This window comes from Rhinatrema bivittatum, chromosome 9 (assembly GCF_901001135.1).
Source record: "Rhinatrema bivittatum chromosome 9, aRhiBiv1.1, whole genome shotgun sequence".
Lineage (NCBI taxonomy): Eukaryota > Metazoa > Chordata > Amphibia > Gymnophiona > Rhinatrematidae > Rhinatrema > Rhinatrema bivittatum.
In genome coordinates, this window is record NC_042623.1 from 253,259,650 (window position 1) to 253,280,304 (window position 20,655).

The following is a 20,655-nucleotide window of genomic DNA, read 5'->3' on the forward strand; positions in this document are numbered from 1 at the left end:
TACAGCCAGAAAATGTAAGCAGCTTCTAGTTTAGGATGAAATCAGAGACAAAGGCATCCAAGTGACTTCGCCAAGGGCGTCCCTGCTTCCTCGCCTCTCCACAAACCCGAGCTGAAGAGCAGCAGGGCCGCCGCCGCCGCAGCTTCCCGGCCGGAAACGGTGCGCGCGGGGAGGGGGGGGGGGGGGTCGTTCCATTGACCCCTTTTGCGGTGGGGAGGGGGATCGGGCGCATGCGCAGCGTCTCCTACTGACGGAGGAGAGAAGATGGCGGAAGCGGAGTGAGTGAATGATCGGCGGCAGAGGCGGGGGGGGGGGAGAGGGGGCATTCGGGATCTACTCGAGGAGGGACGGGAGGAATGGGGGGGGGGGCGCGCGCGGCTGGGCCGCCCCGGGGGCCGCCACCGGTACGGACGTGGCCAAGAGCCCGAGGCTGCAGGCATTAAGCCACGCCCCGCGCAAGCGGCGCAGCTGCCCCCAAAACGGGGAAACTGTGAAGAGGAGAGTCCGGTCGGGGAGGGAAGCCCCCGGAGATCTGCTCTGCCATGCGAGCTGCACATAATGAAACGTAGGAAATGCTAAATGACATCATTTTAACTTCCCTGCCTCGCGCTGACAGGTGTAGCATCTGCTTTCGTTACGCCCTAATAAACATCGTAAACAAATCATTCATGTTAAAAAGGATGATACTATGTGGCTTCTTTTTTTTTTTAAGACTTTTTAAAAAATTATGCACGATTTTGTGATTATTGTCACTTGCTAACTTCTTTAGACCTAAAGGTTTAGAAATAAACCTTGCACACTAGGTGTGCAAGGTTTATTTGTTTTTTTTGGAAGATGACTGATTATTTTAGCACATCATTCTTACAAGGTGTAGAAATACTGTACCACAGGAAAGTTATTGCGGCTTTGCTTTGTCTTGTGATTGCAGTGTCTCTCTACATTGATGTACAGCAGTGTGAGGCCATGTGACGTCTTGTAATGTGGACACTGGTGATCAACGATGACACTACGACATACAAAAACTATATTTGCTGTGTGTATACTCTGTATTCCTTAGGTTGAAAGAACACAGTGGCAGCATGGAGAACGAGCAGAGCACAACCACATCCTCCGCATCCAGTACTACCAGCACCGCCACAACATCAGCTGCCTCCTCCTCCTCCTCATCTCTCCGGACTCAGCCTCCCCAGATCTCTGTCTATAGTGGCAGTGATCGCCATGCTGTGCAGGTAGGGCAGGCAGCAGTAGTAGCAAGGGTCCGCAACTAGCAGAAAGTGACTTCATCTAATAAATAGCAAAGCGTTAGGGTTAAAATGTCTTAGGATGCTGTTCCTGGTTGGTTCCTTTTCTTGTGTGTTTACATATGTGTTTTGCCTCTGTTCACAAAAGAGTGTACACGTTTGTGACCATTACCCCGCAAAACTGCAGCAGAAGGAATGAGAACTGTGCAGAATTAGCAAATCTCCAGTTCCCTACACAATTCTTGTGATACATGGCATTCCAAGCAGCTTCAAATGACAAGAACACTTTGTGTGTGCCACAAATTAACAGCCTGGTCAGTTGTGTCCCTTTGGGACAAAATCATTAGTTGAAGTTATTACTTTAGCATTTATGTAGTACCCTAAACCAGAGCACTTTAGAACAAATTACATACAAGTACACTGAGTGTCTCCCTAGAAAGATTAAAAGCTAGTTGGGAACCTGATGCAATGGGAAATAAAGGGACAGATATGCTCAGCATTTCTCTCATAGCCCCAAAATGGGCAAAACCTCTTTATACATTTGGTCAGAAGTTGAGTTGTCAGAAGTGGGATTGAGCCTCAAGCCCATAGGTGTAGTTTACCTGCTTAGTTTGGCAGGGCAAGGTGTACGGAGATTCTATTGATGGGGGTGCAGAAGATGCCTGATTAAGCACTAGCACCTGTAGGGGGGCACAGTTCCCCCATATCTACCCCCCCCCCTACAAAAATGACACCTGTGCCCAAGCCTTCTGCTTTCCAGTCACTCTCTTACAGTTGAGATTAATTTTTACTCTGACCTTTAATTTCTTTGATGTAGTTCTCTGACTTTTGTGGTTAGGGAAGAGTAAATGTAGAAGTATGAGGCATAGGTGGCCATGGTGTACCCTCTAATCTGGAACATATGGTTATAGTGACTAGGTGATGACAAGCTATAATTTAAGATGATTGGTTTTCTGAAACCTAGATTGACTTTCCACTCTTGACTGACTGGCTGTGTTGTCAAATTGCCCATATTGCAATTCTAGCTAATTCACAACTGACATCCCACAGGTAATCCAGCAGGCTCTGCATCGTCCAAGTTCAGCTGCTCAGTACCTCCAGCAGATGTACGCTGCCCAGCAGCAGCATTTAATGCTGCAGACTGCAGCTCTCCAGCAGCAGCATTTAAGTAGCACTCAGCTCCAGAGCCTGGCCACAGTTCAGCAGGTAAGATTGAAAGAGAGCAGATTGCTGGCTTCACTTTCAAGTACTATTTATATCATCATCATCCTTATCATTTATTTATTTCACCCTCTTCCAGCAAAAGAGGTCAGAGTAAGTTCAGCTTTACATATGGGCATTGGAACACAGTCGGCCACCCTGGCCATGACCCCACCAAATTGTTGCCGCACCCTCCCAGAAATACTCCTGCGGCAGACATGGCGTGGCTCTGCAAGTTTGAGCCGTGCCAAAGCTGTATTCTCATGCTGAATCTCGTTTGAGCTATGCTGGTGCCTGTAGTCTCGCACTGAATCTCACAGGCTCAGACTTGCAGAGCTGTGTCATGCCTGCTGCAGGAATACTTCTGAGAGGGTATAGGGTAAGTGACTGGGGGCTGGACTCCGAGGCTAGGCACTGGGGAGGACGGGGTTCAAGACTGGCTGGGGGGTCCAAGACTGGAGGTCTGAGGCTAGCTGGGGATTTGAGGCAGGCTGGGGTCCTCTTCCCATCCTTGTTCCTTTGGTGGGTCGGGGGACAGAAAGAGAGGAAGTCGAGAATACCTGCTGGTCATGTGGAAAAAAAGACGGGTTGGGATGATATTAGAAACACAGAGACATGACAGCAGAAAGACTATATAGCCTGTCTAGTTTGCCCATCCACACTAATCATTCAGCTTTACAATCTCTCCCACTCCCTCAGAAATTCTCTGTGTTTATTCCATGCTTTCTTGAATTCAAGATAACATCCTTATCATTACCACTTCCAAGGGGAGGCTGTTCCATGCATCCACCACCCTCTCTGCAAAAACAATATTGCATTAGATTGTTCCTGAGTCTACCTCCCGTTCATGTTCATCCTCTCATTCTAGCGCCTCCTTTCTTTTGATAGAGGGCCACCTCCTGTGCATGGAAACCTTGGAGGTATTTAAATATCTCTATCATATCCACCCTATCCTGCCTCTCTTCAAGGGTATACGTGTTCAGAAGTCTGTTTCATGCTTCAGAATGAAGACCACTGACCATTTTAGTAGCCACCATCTGGGCCGACTGTAATCGGTTTATATCCCTTTGAAGGTGTGGCTGTAGGAATTGTACACAGTTTTCCGAATGAGTTCTCACCAGGGTCTTATACAGGGGCAATATCACCTTTGTTCTGTTGACCATTCCTCTCCCTGTGCAGCCAACCATCCCCTCCAGCTTTTGCCATCACCATGTCCATCTGTTTGGCCACCTTAAGATCATCCGATATGATTACCCCAATATCAGTCGTTCTTTTGTGCTTAGAAGAATTTTATCTTTATACTGCACTGCTCCCTTTGGTTTTTTGCAGCCTGAATGCATGACTGCATTATTTTTTTTTTAGCATTAAGGCTTAGTTACCAGTCTGTAGGTCATTCCTCAAGCTTTGCTACATCCCTGGTGATGGGCAGGTAGTAGGGAGAGCAAAGTATCACATGGCTGGGGTGGGAAGTTTTTATTTTTGGGCCGCTGAGCCCCCATGTTATTCATATGGGTGTTGGGGTGAGTGTTATATAACAAAGCCCTTCCCATTCTCCACAAGGAAAATGACAGGAGCTCGGCGAGCCCCCACATAACACCCCTCACTCTCCACAAGAATGATGATAGGGCCTTGGATTAGCATGGAAAGATATATTTCTGTTCCTAGTTTTCCAGTTTTGCTCTGGCTTAGTGGGGATTCCATTTCCTTTTTTGTCTGCAAATTTGTAGTTTGTGGATCTACTTTTTTGGGTGTGTTGGGTACTTGTGGCTCGATGTACAGTACCTTGGTCTGACCCTGCATGGCATTTCTTATGTCTTATGTGGTCCACTATTCTGCATTTGGTAATAGTCTGTCTGTGTTCTACAAGTGTGACTGAGCTGAGGTATTTTGCTAAAATATAGGGATCTGCAGCAATCTTGTTCATTATCTTTTTCCCAACAGGAGGTATATTGGTGTTCTAGAGCCTGGTGTAATATTTGCAGTGCTGCCTTCTCATAGGTAGAGCTATTGCTATTGAAGTCCAGAGAATTAATGCTGCTGTGGTATGTGCTGAGTGTACAGTTTTGTTTGTTTGTTTGTTTTTGCAGGATTTTGTTGTATTTCAGAATATGCCTGGTAGAGGAGGGAGTTTGTGTTCTATTGCTTAGATGACACCAGAATTAGAATATTTTTTTGAACGATGAGGTGTACAAGGAAACATCCTGCTCTGCTGCCATTTTTGAAAGAGTGTGTGTGTGTATTGGGGGTGGGTTCTGTGGATGCAGAGCATATATTTACAGAACTGGAGGTACAGGCTGTATGTTTGGTTTGTCTTGCACATACATGGATAAGAATGAACCTCACTCTTAAGCCAAGGTATGTTGGGTATTTATTTATTTATTTATTTATTTATTTATTTATTTATTTAACAGCTTTTCTATACCGACATTAGTAGATACATCATATCGGTTTACATCAACAAAAAGATGGAAATTACATTTAACAGGTGCGGGGCAGGGGATAGCAGGAAGGAGCGAGTGGCATCAGGGGTGCTGTAATAAAGAAGGCTATAAGGAGATGAGTGAAGGAAAGAAAAAAGAGAAGAAAGCGAAACCAGTGAAAAATAACAAGAAATAACGTCAAGATAACATAGTTTACAAAATATACATATTATACAAATTACTGGATTGGGGGAGATATTGTGCGAGTTAAACATATCTATGAGTACTGGGAATAGGGCATTAAACTAAAGGGGGTTTGGGGGGTAGGGTAGAGAGAAGGGGGAATGAAAAAATGGATCTAGGCTGGAAATGCCTGGTGGAAGAGCCATGTTTTTAGCTTTATCTTGAATTTCTAAGGGCAGGGCTCTAGGCGTAGATTAGTGGGTAGTGTATTCCAGCGAGTGGGGCCAGCAATAGATAGGGCACGCTCTCTTGTTGAGGTGAGGCGGGCCTTCTTGATGGGAGGGATGTGCAAGGTACCCTTACGGTTACAGGTATTGTTGTAGTCTCTCAATTTTACTGTTAGTGCTCTTAATGCTTACAAGTGCCTTCTTTCTGGCACTTGCAGGGTGTAATACATACAGGCAAAATATTGAGCTGGGAAGTACATTTTAATTAGGTGAGTGGTGGTGCCCAAACAAGCGGGACTGTTTCTGTATCTTTAGGCCATGTTTTGTGGGTCTCTGATTACATGTCTTGCTACATGATCAGCTTCTTTCCGTCCATACATAGCACAGAATAGTTGCTTAATACTGACACCTCTATAAGTCATGCTATTTCTTTGGTCATTTTTAACTTTACCGTTATTTCTGGTTTTTTTTAACATCAAGCTTTTTATTGGTTGGACAGGGAATGAATATTTATACCCTGATTCACATGAAGAATATAATGCAAGAAAGAATGACATTAATTGTAAATCTAAAGTAAAAACTTGGCAGTGGGCTCTGTGGGCATAATTGGGGAGTTGGGGGTGGAGCTTGGTTGGCCTACCCAACCAGAAAGGTGTCCTGCGGCCCTTGGATTTACAGCAGCATTTGTAAGCGTTTTTAATATTCATGGATAAGATAATGGTACTGGGGTGATGGTAAAGTAACCAAAAGCATGCAGAGTAACATTTGGGGAGGCAAAATGAAGTAAAGGGAACAGAAGAGAACACAGGGATATGGGGTTAAAAACTGCCTGAGCACTTTTAGTGAATATCAAATTAGTCTTTTAAGGTGGTGATTGCTAAATTGCAGGCTCATTTCTAGGTGAGCAGGAATAATCCTGCTTTGTCAAGTGGCATTTTAGGTGATGACAGGGTAAGGTGCAAGGCAGTTTTGATTTTTAGAGGCCAACACTCAGCAGCGTGGCGTCTGGACAAGCTCACCAGATGAACTTATCTGGTTAACTTGGAGGAGTAGCCGTGGTTAGAGCAGCCAGGGTTCGAGTCCCAACTGCTGCATTTTGTGATCTTGGGCAAGTCACTTTACCCTCCATTGCTCAAGTATAAACTTAGATTGTAAGCCCTCTGGGGATAGGGAAATGCATGCAGTACCTGGATGTAATCCGCTTTGAAGTGCCAAAAAGCGGAATAAAAATAAAATAATATTTTTTAGGACTGCGCTCAGGCAGTCTTAAAGTTAGCTGAATACCTTTGCTGGATGATGCTGAACACCAGCATTATACAAAAAACTTTGCTCTGCTCAGATTGCCTCTGAATTATTTGGCTACATTTTATCCAGCTGTGTGCTTAGTTTGATAGAGACAGTCTCCGTGGTGGAAATTCAAATGTTGCTCTTTGTCCAGCTAAGGTGACAACAGGGTAAGGTGTGAGGTAGTTTTGTCAAATAGTCTTTTAGGGCAAGGTACGAGGTAGTTTTCTAGATTTCATCTGTATAAAGAGCAATGGATTTGAGGCTAGAGAAAGATTGCAGGAGAGTAGTAGAAGTGCAATAGTAGAACAGACTTAACGGTAGTTTCTACCGCATGGAACAGTCCCCCTGTGGAGCTGGTGGAGATGAGGACAGTGTCTGACTTCAGGAAAGCATGAAATAAACAGAGGATCTCAAGGAATGGTAAGGATTGTAACGCTGAATTGGTTAGGTGAATGGACAGACTTGATAGCAGAAAAAGACCTTCTGGCCTGTCTGTCACATTTCTATTTCAGCTTCTAGTCTGAAGGCTGCCTCAAAGAGTCATGGTTTTTAGTAATTTTCTGAAATTTAGGAGTTTGGGTGCAAGTCGTTATGTTAAGTGATGGGCAGTTCCACGGGGTTGGAACGAAACCCAAGAAGGCTCTTCCGTGGTCCTTGTAAGGAGCAGTTTCTTTGTAAGTTGCATGGGAATGGCGAGGCAGGCTTGAGGTGGAGGTGGGGACGGCATATAACACTTTATACGACTGCTGAGCTAGGTTGGATCATCATCTCTAATGGCCTTAAAGGCCAGCATCAGCATTTTGAACTTGGCACGGTAGAATGCTGGGAGCTGATACAGAGATTTTAGGATGAGAGTGATCCTTCCCCCCTCCCCCCCCTTTTTTTTTTTGTATTCAGCAACATTCAACTTTTTGGAAGACTTCTTGGAATCTCAGTGTAAAGCAAGCTGCAGTAGTCCAGATGGGAAGTCACACAGGCCTGAATGGACTGTGGCAGAAGCACAAGGATAACATAGTTGGAACAAAGCTGATTAAGATACTGCTAGGATTTGAGCTTCCATAGAGAGACTGTGGAGTCTAAAATAAATCCGAAACTGCGAACTTCAAGGGTCATCTTGATATCTAAGTGGTCTGGATCATTTTTTCCTATCCACTGTCAGGGTCCAGGTCAAGAGGGATTACTAGCTGAATGTTTTTGGTATATGAGTAGTGGGTGATGTGATTGTCCTGGAATAGTTTATCTACGGGCTGTAGAGATATTAAATAGGGTGGGTGATAGTACAGACCTCTGAGACACTCCACAAGAGAGAGCAAGGGGTATAAGGATGAGTATTTCAGGTATCATGTTTGGGGGTGGATCTGGTGAAGGATTTGAACCAGAGTAGCTCCGGCCCTGAAAGTTAAAGGTCTTTTCCCTGTACATACCCGGATCAGTCCAGACTCCTGGGTTCTGTCCACTCACCAGCAGATGGAGGCAGAGAAAGTTCCAACTGACTCTGCCCCTTCCGTGAGGTGCACCTACAATATGTCAAGATTTCTCTGCCTCCAGCAGATGGTGGCGGTTCAAAATCTACAGTCAGGTTCTTAGTCAGTTAGTTTAAAAAAAAAAAAAGGAAAAAGAAAGAGGTTTTTTTTTGTGAAATTTAACCTTTCTTTTAGTATTTCTTAGTTTACTTTAGTTTAAAAAAAAACAAAACTTTTTTTGTTGAAGAAATGATAAGCAGAGACTAGCTTCCCAAGGGGCTGGCAGGTCCTGAGGGCACCATCCTCCCTGGTATTTGAGGCTCTTGGCTTTAGGGGTTGAGGACCCTTAGCCTTAGTTTGCTGCAGCTTTTGGGGTGATACCGGGGAGCAGAGGACCCAGCTTCTTCTCAGGTCGTATAAAAAAAAAAAGAAAATAAAATAAAGAATTAACTTAATTATATGTTTTTCTGAAGTAAATACTTTTTGCAGCCTTTTTGCTTTGCCAGTCGGACTCCCCGTTACCTTTTTCGCTGCGTTGGGCGGTCGGCAGGTTTTTTTTTTTCTTTTAGTTTCATTTTCTCCTCAGCCGGCTCGTTCTTAGAAATGCCGCGCGTGTGGAGACTCACGGGCGAGAGTATCTCGTGACGGCCTCCCCGGGGGCAGCTGCGGGTGCCATTTCTTCTTCTCTCCATCGCTCTGTTAGACCGAGACACCTGCGTGTTTCTGCTGCAGACTCTTTACTGCTTCAATGGAAGCTATTTCAGGCTCCTTTCGCACTGCTTCCCTTGCACCAGAGGGGGGGGGGGTGTTTCTCCTCCTCCTCTTTCTCCACAGCAATTAGCCTCCGAGGGAGGTGATTTTTTTGCTAATTTAGCTGCTACTGGTGAGGAGAGTCCTGAGGGGACTTCAGACTCCTCTTCTTCATTTTCTTCCGACTTTATTATGTTTTTACATAAGGCTTTCAAGGCCAGAAAATCCTCTAAAAAGAACCCTGAGGGGATTTCTCATTCAGTACCGCTGTCTCATAAATCAGCTTCTAAAAGGAACAAATCCTTGGGGGGGATGGACATTCCTAAACGTAAACGCTCTCTCAGGACTCCGGTGTCTCGGGTCTTACCAGACACCTCTACTGACACCTCAGAGTCAGACCAGGGTGACCCAAGTGACATTGCTCCTCAAGATCCTGATTCTGCTCCTGGTCAGGATCCCTTGCCCTTTCAGGGTTCCCATGTGGTCGAAGACAGTGATCCTAAGGTGGTCCGCCTCTTTAGGAAGGATGAGCTTATTCCTCTCATTCCTGCTTTTCTTGAGGAGTTGGGAATTGATTCTCCACCACAGGATTCTCATATGGGTTCAATTGACCCGGTCATGGTTGGTCTTCGTGGCCCAGCTTGGTATTTTCCTTTTCATCTTTCGGTCACAGACTTATTATTTCGCGAATGGGACACTCCTGACATGGGATTAAAGGTCAGTAAGGCCATGGATAAGCTATATCCTCTGCCTGAGGATGCTTTGGACCTTTTATGGGTTCCCAAGCTTGATGCAGCGGTTTCTGCGGTTACCAAAAAGACAATTATCCTGGTAACTGGTACTACAGCTCTCAAAGATCTTCAGGATCATAAGCTAGAGGTTCAACTAAAAAAGATTTTTGAAGTTTTGGCTCTTGGAGTCCAAGCTGCTATGTGCAGCAGCTTCGCCTTAAGAGCAGGGCTCCGCTGGGTTCAGCTCCTGCAGAGTAATTCTTCTCTTTCTGAATCCGAAGCTATTCAAGTTGGGCGTTTGGAAGCCGTTGTTGCTTACAGTGCTGGCGCTCTTTATGATTTGTTGCGTACCTCAGCCAGATTGATAGTTTTGGCTGTTTCTGCCCGCAGACTTTTCTGGTTAAGACACTGGTCTGCGGATGTCTCTTCCAAAGCTCAATTGGGATCTTTGCCTTTTAAGGGTAAACTTCTCTTTGAGAAAGATCTTGAGGACTTGATTCATTCCTTAGGAGACAATAAGGTACATTGTCTGCCTGAGGATAAGCCCAAGACAAGGGGGTCATTACCTTCCAGATCATGTTTCTGAGGAAATCATAGATTTCGCTCTTCCCGCTGTTTAGGTTCTTCCTTTCGGTAACAGCCAACTAGACAGCAGTCTTGGACTCAGCCCTTTTGAGGACGTCGCTATGGGAGACCTGGGCCCTCCCAGCCTTCTGGTGGAGCGAAAACTTCTCAATGAGATGAGGCCAGTCCGTTCTTCGGTTCCGGTGGTGGGAAACCAATTGTCTCTCTATTTCAAGGAATGGGCCAAAATAACATCGGACCAATGGGTTCTTTCTGTAATAAAACAAGTCTACGCTTTAGATTTTGCATGGCACCCCCGCAAGCGTTTTCTCGTCTCTCCATGCTCTTACACTCAAAAGTGTCAGGCGGTATGGGACACCTTACATCGCTTAAGCGAGCTCGGGGCCATTGTTCCAGTTCCTCCGCCGGAAAGACGAAAGTGTCGATATTCCATCTACTTCATCGTGCCCAAAAGGGACAGCATATTTCGTCTCATTCTAGATTTAAAAAGGGTCAATCGGTGTCTGCGAATTCCAAGGTTTCGTATGGAGACCTTAAGAGCTGTCTTAGCATCAGTCCACAAAGGCGAGTTCCTAGCTTCTCTCGATCTGACCGAGGCTTATCTTCATATAGGAATTTGTTCCGACCATCAGAGGTTTCTGAGATTCTCGATTCTGGGGGATCATTTCCAATTTTGCGCCCTTCTTTCAGTCTCGCCACGGCACCCAGAACTTTCACCAAGATAATGGTTGTAGTAGCCACTCAGCTCCGAAGGGAGGGATTCTTTGTTCATCCCTACCTGGACGATTGGCTCATTCGAGCAAAATCGGAACTTCTCTGTCGCTCGGCTGTGTCTCGAGTTCTTCAGTTGCTGCAGTCGTTAGGCTGGGTAGTCAACCCAGCGAAGAGTCACTTAGTACCGTGCCAGTCTTTGGAGTTCCTGGGAGCCCTGTTCGACACACGGTTGTGGAAAGTTTTTCTCACGAATGAACAAATCTGGAAAATACAGTGTCAGATTCGGTTCCTGTTGTCCAAGTCTCCTCCCAGAGCATTATCTTCAAGTTCTAGGCTCCATGGCTTCCACTTTGGAGTTAGTTCCGTGGGCTTTTGCTCATATGAGATCTCTTCAGTCAGCATTGCTTTCCTGCTGGAATCCAGTGCTGGAACAGTTTCACCTTCCCCTTCCTCTTACAGACTCTGCTCGTTCCAGTCTCGATTGGTGGCTCCTATCGCAGAATTTGCATCGTGGAGTAGACCTAGTGGCTACAATTTGGACAGTAGTCACTACGGATGCCAGAGTATCCGGCTGGGGGGCAGTTTATCTCAACAAGTCTGTTTAGGACCAATGGTCCCCAGAGGAATCTCTTTGGTCGATCAATTGTTTAGAGACCAGAGCGGTGAGGCTAGCCTTACAGGCTTTTCTACCACTTCTTCAGGGGAAGTCAGAATCCTTTCCAACAATGCGATGACAGTGGCTTATATCAACCACCAGGAGGGAACCAAGAACCAACTGGTGGCATTCGAGGCCATCTTTTTGTGCTCTGGAGCGGCCCCAAGAGAGGACACAAAGCATCTAGGGCTACTATAGCCCGATGGCTAAAAGAAGCTATTGGTTTGGCATACTTACTTCATGGTTGGTTGCTTCCGCCCGGTCTTTGTGCTCATTCTACTCGTTCACAAGCAACTACCTGGGCGGAGTGTCAGCAAGTTTCCCCGCAAGAGATTTGTAGGGCAGCAACTTGGAAGTCTTTACACATTTTTTCTAGACATTATCGTCTGGATGTTCAGGCCCTAGGATCTGGGGGCTTCGGTGAAGCTGTGATCCGAGCGGGACTCTCAGGGTCCCACCCTGTGTAAAGGAGCTCTGGTACATCCCAGGAGCCGGACTGATCCAGGTATGTACAGGGAAAGGAAAATTGGTTCTTACCTGCTAATTTTCATTCCTGTAGTACCACGAATCAGTCCAGAGTCCCGTCCATTTCAGTTTGGGGATAACAGAGTCCGCTCGTTCTTGTTATTTACTTTGCAGATAAGTATTTTTCAAATAAAATGTTTGTTCTATGTTGTTAGGTGCTCTGCTGCCGTTTGGGTCAGTGAGTCTGGTTCTTCTGGAATGTTCTCTCAGGTTTTTTGCAGTTACCTACTTAGTTGGGTTTTTCATTTCTTCTGCTTCGATACATTTAAATACTGAAGTACTGTAGGTGCACCTCACGGAAGGGGCGGCGTCAGTTGGAACTTTCTCTGCCTCCATCTGCTGGCGAGTGGACAGAACCCAGGTGTTTGGACTGATCCGTGGTACTACAGGAATGAAAATTTAGACAGTTGATTAGGATATCATAGTTGACGGTGTCAAAAGTTGCCAAGAGATCAAGTCGTATCCACAGGGCTTCTCTCCTCCAGTTCGTGTATAATCGGAGTTTGTCAGTTAGGCTTACTTCGTGCTGAAATGAAGCTTGGTTATGGTTGATAGGAAGCCATATAGCTATATTAGAACAGCATTTTCTATTATCTTTCCAGAAATGATAGGTTTGAGGCTCAGCTCATTAGTGTTCAGGTCTGATATGCTTTTTTAAAATCAGTTGGATACATGCCCCCACCCAACTAACAATGCGTTTACAGTTGAATGGATATGATCAAGTAGACCAGATGGAACTTGTTTTATTATCCAGGAGAGGCAAATGTTATCACAGTATGTTGTAGCTTTTATGTTAGGTAGAAGGGTATCCATGTCTTTGTCTAGTAAGGGGCGAAAGGATGTGAAGCTGTGCGAGAGTGTGATCTTATGGGCTAGCAGTAGATTGTCTGGGGTGCCAGAGTTTAGGTCTGTCCAGTTAAATGTGATCTTTTCTAAGAAGAATTTTGCTAGCTTAGCTGGTTGCCATGGAAGAGGCATGAGATGATGTAGATCCTAGTTATTTCTTTACTGTTTGAAATAGTTCTCTGGAGAATTCTTTGATTGATAGTTTTGAGAAGTAGGATTTCTTTGCCTTGGTGATAGCACTTCAGCTAAATGCTTGGTGTCACTTGCAGTCATTTGTTTTTCAGACTGCAATGCTGATTTCTGCCATTTGTTTTAGCTGTCTTTCAGTTTGTTTACGTCGGTTAATTCTGGTGTAAACCAAGTTATAGGTTTAAGATTTTTGAGTTTGCAGACCTGTTATGAGTTCGTATTTCAGTTGTTATCTCTGCAGGTTGGTTTTTGAGGATTTAGAACAGTCTCTGAGTTTATGTGCATGGTAGGGCTGACTAATTTTGTGGAGTTTGTGTTTTTATTCTGTTTAGCGGGGAAGTTTCTTTAAAACAAAAAGATCCATGTCATAGTCCAACCAGGAGAATTGGGTGATTGGCATTTTTCCAATAGATAATGCTTGTAGCAACGAGTTTGAGGCAAGAACCAGGGCAGGTGTGTGGCTCACATCTTCTGTTGATTTGTTGACCCGCAAGGTCAAGCCAAGGACATCTGTGGAGGTAAGGAAGTCATGCACACTGGCTAGTATTTGATCATCCACATAGATGTTGAAATATCTGAAGATTGTGGTTCTTGGGTTTTCCAGTATTCTCTCCAATATTAGGACTCCATCTGTGCCAGATAGGGGTGATATCAACTAAATCATATAAAACTTTACAGATTGGGGTTTTAGCACTTGCTTTTGCTTGGAGAACTGCTGACATACTTGATAGTGCAAGGTGGCATTGATTTAAATTAATCCCATATTTAGTGACACTATTATATAGGTTCTTTACTGAATTACTTGCAATACTTCAAGGACTTATATTTGTTATTGACCAGAATTAGTCTTATTACAAACAATTATGTTGTTCCGAGTTCAGTAAGTAACATGGAGATGAGAATATTTAGTTTTCTGACTATATGTATTCAGTTTGGCTTTGGAGGCAATGATACTCTTTTTGAGCCAGCATAAATGTAATGCATGCTTTTGTTATAGAATAGTGCCAAATAAAGTTAGCCTGTGTCATGGAAAATTATAGCAGTATAATGTTGGATACTGCCAATAACCTATCCATTTATGCCTACAACCTCCATGTGTACAAACTTTTTTTTCCGCATGTTTTATGTTGTCTTTTGTTCTGGTTCCGGCTTGTTCCTGGTTTCCTTATACTGCGTGTGCCAAAGGATTGAAACCTCCCCCTGTCTCTCCACTTTGTGGGAACAATGACTCAAATGTTCAGTGGCGTTCCCAAAAGGGCAGCTTTGATGTCTTTTCTCTAATAAATCTTGAAATATATATAATGCGCAATTTCCTGAAATACTAGTTGGGCATGTGTTTTTTCTAGCATAAATGTTATATGTGGCTCCTGTTTGAATGTCTATGCTGCTTGCTAGCCTTGGTACTCAGCTTCTCTTTAAAAATCTGCTCCTTTCGCCTGGCTCCCCAGTACAAAAGCCCACCCTCTCCCAAAGCCGCAGTCTCACTTCCTCACTCTCAGCCAGACTCTTCATATACACAAAACAGTAGGGATGTGCATTTGTTTTAGACGAAATAGACAATGGCAACGAAATTCTCTCTTTTGTCTTGTTTTGGGAGCGCCCCGAAACGAAACAAAAAAAAGTCAGAATTTTGTATAATTAGTTTTTCGGGTTAGTGCGCACTAAGTCCGAAATTAGGGAAACACAACCTGCCCCCCCCCCCCCCCCCCGAACCATTTAAAAAAACGAAATTAAGCACAAAAAAACCTGAAAAGAAAATCACATGAAAAGAAAATCAGTGCACATTCCTACAAATCAATTATCCCCGAGAGCCCCAATTTCCCTCCTTCCTTCCCTACCAGCCTGGCTCTCCCAATTAAAAAAAAAAAAAAAAAGCAATGTTCTTCTGGAGCCTCAATCTTTCTCCCTCCTGGCCTAGCTCCCTTGATTCACAAAGCAGCCTTCTTTTACAGGTCATCGGGAGCCAGCTAGATTTGAAGCCTGTTATCCATGAAGTCAGGGTGCGCCAGCCAACATCTTCTCCCAATCCCAAAGCTGCCTATAATTTTAGCAAGGCAGGCAAAGGAAATAGCAAGCAGCCCCCTCATGGAGGCCCCCATGTAACAAGGCCTGCTCGGCTGTCCGTGTGCGGTTCTGCACGCAGTTTTGTGTTGGAGGGGAGCTCTGCGCAACGGGAATCCAATTTCACCACATGCGGTCTTCAGCCTGCAACTTCAGAGTGGTTGGCAGGATGACGGGGGACCTTCGTGTGGGCAGAGGCGCATGCGTTTACGCTTGCCAGGAAGCGGGCGTCGGTGTCCACGCGAAACGTTCACATGCAATCTTTTGAAAATCAAAAGTATACTTGGAAAGGATTTCCCTGCCTCGACTTCTTCCGGGAACGCCTCTTGTCAGCGCCTGAAAAAGTAGACGTGAAATCACTTTCCTGCGTACTATTTTGCCTAAAATCCCCAGGATGATTTCAAAAAGCCTATTTTAAGCACATAAACCTGAGTAAGTGCAGACAGCTTAGCACTGCACCATGCAGATCCCAGGTTAATTAAGATATTAGCTATTAACCGCCAGTATAGAGAGGAACATAGCGTAACCCTTGTTTTTTTAACGTCGGAGGTGGACTAAAGTTTCTGGGGCTAGGGTTAGTCTGTGGGGCTGAACCTGGAGTTGATGGTGTTGGGGTTCTGCTTGTGGTTTTATGTGGGTTTTCTGCGCACAACCTACGAGCAAAGATGTTTATGCTTTTAACTCGTGTTCTTTGCACACAACCTTTAGGAGCATAACTTGTGCCTCTAACTCGTAGCCATGGTTTACGTTCATGAATGGCTTGGAAAATTCGGCCCAAAGAGGTCAATTCCCAAAAGGTTTAGGCTCCTAACGTTTGGAGACAGACCCCCTAAGTTGGGCCCTTTTGAAACTTTGCTAGGCCTTAGCGCCTACATTTAGGCTCTCGGTGCAGGAGGCTCCCAATTTCTAGAAGGCTAAAAAGTTAGTAACTCTGGGGGAAGAGTTAGGGTGGGGCGAATAACTCTGGGGGAAGAGTTAGGGTGGGGCAAATAACTCTGGAGGAAGAGTTAGGGTGGGGCAAGTAGTTTGGGGGTAGATATTCAAAAGCCACTAAGATGGTTAACTGACAAGTTATCTGGGTAAATGGATAATATGGCAATTTCAGCCAGTTATCCAGTTCTAATTTAGCCGTATATAAAAGCGGCGTTCTGGGGGGCGTTCCGGGGAGGGGTCCGTAATGCGGCTAACTTAACCAAATGTCGGGTATATCCATCTAAATTAGCCGCATAACTTTAGAGCTGCTCGGAAGCAAGTCTAAAGTTATTCAGCGATGTGTGGCCGAATATCTAGCTACTTAACTGGATATCTTTAAATGATTCCTGCCCAAGTATTCGGGTCATAAGGGTGGAAAAACTATAAAATATAGGAGCTTCTGGGGCAATCCTATCCCTCCCCTCCCCAGTATCTTTCGAAGGCCTTTCCGGGCCTTTCTCATCTCAACCCCATAAACATTTTGGTGCAGAATTTCCCTGTCCCGGTCTTCGTTAACGTTTATACCAATCTTGACGAACAGCCTGCTGCTCCCTCTTGCAAAGATGAGAAATGGCGCGGATCCCCCTCCCCCCCTTCCTCTTACCATCCCCCACCCCTCTCCCAATACTTTCTTTTTCTACTGCCAGAAGCAAGAGAACCTCTGCCCTGCTCCTGGCACCTCCAGCGCTGCTCCGAGACTGACAGCGCCGCAAGCGTTAGCTTACATTAAGCTTACGTTTCCAGCACAGCTCGTCGCCGTAGGAGAAGGGGATCTAGGGGGCTGCGCGGGAAGCATAAGCTAAGTTAGTTGATGTGTTGCAGATCATGCCAGAAGGGCTTATCTCAGCATGTAATATTTCCATACCATTCACCTGCTAGTAAGAAGTAGAGAGAGATTGGGATTTTGCAGCCCATCAGCTGGATGCAGTCCCCACCCCTCTCCTCAGTAACTGGAGTATTTACCCGTGGGAGGGGTTTATTGGTTCATGAGCATAGAATGCAAAACTGGGGCAATAAATGACATCATGGACTTGTTCATATCCTGCTTCCTTCATTGCTTAATAATTCTCCCTTCAAGGTTTCACGCTAGAATAGCTGAAGTATATTTATAGTTAATGCAAATACTGTTAGCATTCCCATTTACAGGCTCACTGGGGTGCTGTCAGAGCACCAGAACTCTCTTCCTGTAGATACTTTGGAAATGGCGCTAGCGGGCTTGGAACAGGCACACGGCTGAGAGGGAGGAGAAGCCCAGGAGATAAAAAGCAGAGAAGGCGCAGGACAGTGGCTGGCGTCAGAAATAGAGAAATAATGTTTATTAAGGTAAATCTATAAAGAAAACACCAGTGCTTCATTTTCTAGCTAAAATCTGCATCAGGGCACAATTCATTTTGGGCCTGTATTGAGTCTTGCAAGCAACCATTAACTGAAAATATCCATTTAGCAGGAGAGGAGCCATGGGAATCCTGAAGTGTGTGCTTGTGACGGCAAGATGCTGACATGGCATTGGAAATATTTGCAGAGACTTTGAATTGGGAGCAAAATAATTACTGACATAGGCATGACAATAAATGCACGGACATATAGCCACATACAAGAGCCACTGGCTTTCTTCATCCTACTCTTGTTGGAGTTCTTGGTTCCTGGGAGCCTAGCTTCACCCCAGGACCTCAATACTAAATCAGGTTTTGGTCCACAGTCTTCTCCTCTCACCGTTTTGTCAGAAATTTTAGGTACCATATTTAATGTGTACCTACCTTTCTGAGCAATCCATATATTTTAAAGAAAGAACAAAGCTTTTATTCTTATCATACTGCTCTGATATAAGCATGCCTGAAATGAGTTAGAAGAAATTAAGACCATAAGTGTAATCAGTTACTTTACAGCACCAGCACCAATGGAATTTTATTATGTCCTAATATTAAATAAATGGATAACTACATTGGAATCCACTTAGGACAGAAATTTTGTTTAGACGGAATACAAGAAACTTCAAATAATAAAGAATATGTGCTTATTGGGAGAAGTAAGCCAATTGGAGGCAAATTATTAAGCAACAAATCCTTCTACTAACAATGCAAGTTATATTTGATGTTTGCAAAGCAACAGATTGGTGGTAAGAAGCGGAATGGGCGATGCTGGCCATTTGCCTGCTTCGGCGTTTAGTTGAGAATGGTGCCTGCAGTTTTCTCCCCTTTCCCCAGATTAAGGCTTACCCACCCTCTTGATACACAGCTGATATTTTGCTTTGAGAGAGAGACCCTGCTGCTGCAAAGTGCATCGGCATCCATTGGTCATGTGTGTCATATCACAAGCTCCCTCCTGCTAAGTCCATTGAAGAGTTAGATAAGTTCAAAACAAATGCTTTTTTCATTGTAATCGATGAGTCACTTGTATGGTCAGGCTACAGTGCCTTTTGCTCTGTCCTGCTCCATTTTGTTTTGACCCACTGAAGGGAGTGTTAGCTCTCAAGGGCTAGTCAAGAAGAGAATCATTTTCCAAGCCACTTCAATGTGTAAAACAGCACTTTTACAGCATTGTCCACCCAATATGAGAGTTGAAGTATGCGTATATGACCTGTATGGGGCCTACTTTTACCTGCAATGTGATGAAGTGTCCTTATGGGTTGGATTTGCAATTGTTTGCATTTTCAAAAGTATGTGCATAAGTTTTACCCCCAAAAATTCTGCTCACACCTTGGCAGGTGAGAATGCACGTGGGTAGTATCGGTGGCATGATTTTTAAACAGGAAAATCCATGAAAACTGGGGTAAGGACTGTTGGTAAAACGTACCTGCAGACTTTACTCCAAAATGTGGGCAGTTACAAAAAATTGATTTGCCGGCCTTTTGCACGTTGCTTGTCCCAAAGTTGGCCAACCCTTTAATGTCGTGTGTGGAAGTTAAATTTGAACCTGTTCCTTGTTGGAAAGACATTTTTCCCCAAGTATTAATGAAGAAATTGGTTCTCTAGATGCCTGCTTATTGAGGGTAATTCTCAATGCTCTGCCTTAGTCTGCATGTGAAAAGTTGCAGCAGTATTGTATAAATCTGTATCTGCCCAGAACCTGCATGTTTGTAATGCAGGAAAACTCAGACTTTCTCTACCCATTTAAACAAAGTATGCACACATATTTCATGCATGTAATAATTGTAACTGCATGTAATTACCCAGAGTTATACGTGAAGAGGGCGTTTTATAGCGAATGCACATACTCTACTTATGACCGGTTCACCCATACGTCTCCCAGTACATCTAAACCCTCCAGTGCTTCACCCTGACCCCCCCGCCCTGTGTTGAGGGTCATATCAGAAGGCGTTTATTTCAACAAATAATATTTCCAAAATACTCAGCTGCTAGTGAGCAGTGGAACTAGATTGGGGTTTTGGGGCCCATCATCTGGACTGCAATCCCCACTCTTCTCCCCAGTAATCAGAGTATTAAGCATGGGAGGGTTCATGAGCACAGGTTGCGATAATAAAAATGCAAAACCGGGGCAATAAATTACATCGCAGACTTGTTAATCATCTCCTGCTTTCTTCAGTTCTTATTAAATTATCTCTTCTTCAGAGTTTCACACTAGAATAGCTGAAGTATTTTTTTAATCAATGCAAATATTATTAGCACTGGGGTTAGGACTGATTATTATTGCAAGTACCAGAGCATTAATGATATGAAATCTGGGGGGGGGTGGCAAGGGAGGAGGAATTTGGATGGGATTGTATTTTGTTCTAACATGAGTTTCAGATGATCAGTAGCATGAAATTAGGTTTTATTATGGTACTGAGATTGAGTTTGGGGAGTTATTCTTCTAGGGTTGAGATTTGCATTTGTAAATGTGAATGATTGATTTGTCTTGCAACCCGCTTTGAGTTGAGTTGATGAGTCAGGAAATCAGATCACAGCTAAATAAATACAATGACTTTGATACGAACTGAAGAAAGCATGTAACAGTTTGTTTTTGTCTTTCAGTCGAGTATGTCAGGGGGAAGACGATCTACCTCCCCCACCAGGAGTGTCACTCAGCAATCAAGCATGTCACAGACTTCCGTAAGTAACTGCAAACCAGCTGTTGGGCAAATCTTGACCTCTTTGTGAGAGTTAGAGAGCCTCAGAAAAGGCAATGTTTCCACTGATTTATCATGACTAGAAAATATACCTAGCAGGTTTGAAATAGATGAACACATGGAATGATCAGGTTTCTGGAAAGGCAGATCATTGACTGGTGAGGAAAAAAGAGCACAAAGCCAATGTGAGAGGGGATTATTATTAAAATACTTAAAGCAGCATGGGTAGCCCAGATAGAAATGAAACGAGGTGGCATTTAAAAATGTAGTCTGCTTCCCTGTGTACTTTCAAAAAAGGTAGTTCAACCTTGCTGACTTGAAAATTTGGTAGGCTTGAAATGATTAAACTTCAAGAAGTGGAAATGAACATGTCTCTGTGATTTGATGGCAGCTTAATATGTGTACCCAGCTTCCCTCTAGCCCTCCCTACAGAGATATCGGTTGATGGGCTCTACAGAGGCTCTAAGTGCCATCTGGGAGCATGCCATAAGTAAGAGTACATGCAGGTTGCTCTAGAATTAGAGAGCTGGTAATTAAAAA

The 20,655-nt window shown here is 44.4% G+C and overlaps 1 protein-coding gene across 10 annotated transcripts in view; it reads left to right on the forward strand.

Annotated features, from left to right (window-relative positions):
* The first annotated feature begins 238 nt into the window (after nt 1–238).
* PHC3 (polyhomeotic homolog 3) overlaps nt 239–20,655 on the forward strand; it is a 133,935-nt gene continuing 113,518 nt past the window's right edge. For 4 of the 10 annotated variants that reach the window (XM_029615139.1, XM_029615142.1, XM_029615145.1 and 1 more), the window contains exons 1-5: nt 479–616; nt 1,058–1,229; nt 2,292–2,447; nt 17,196–17,372; nt 20,021–20,098. In XM_029615139.1, the coding sequence (XP_029470999.1) occupies nt 573–616; nt 1,058–1,229; nt 2,292–2,447; nt 17,196–17,372; nt 20,021–20,098 (627 nt within the window). In that variant the 5' untranslated portion in view covers nt 479–572. Of the gene's footprint in view, nt 279–413; nt 617–1,057; nt 1,230–2,291; nt 2,448–17,195; nt 17,373–20,020; nt 20,099–20,655 lie in introns of those variants that run through there. The other 6 variants (XM_029615141.1, XM_029615140.1, XM_029615144.1 and 3 more) reach the window with 6 other exon arrangements.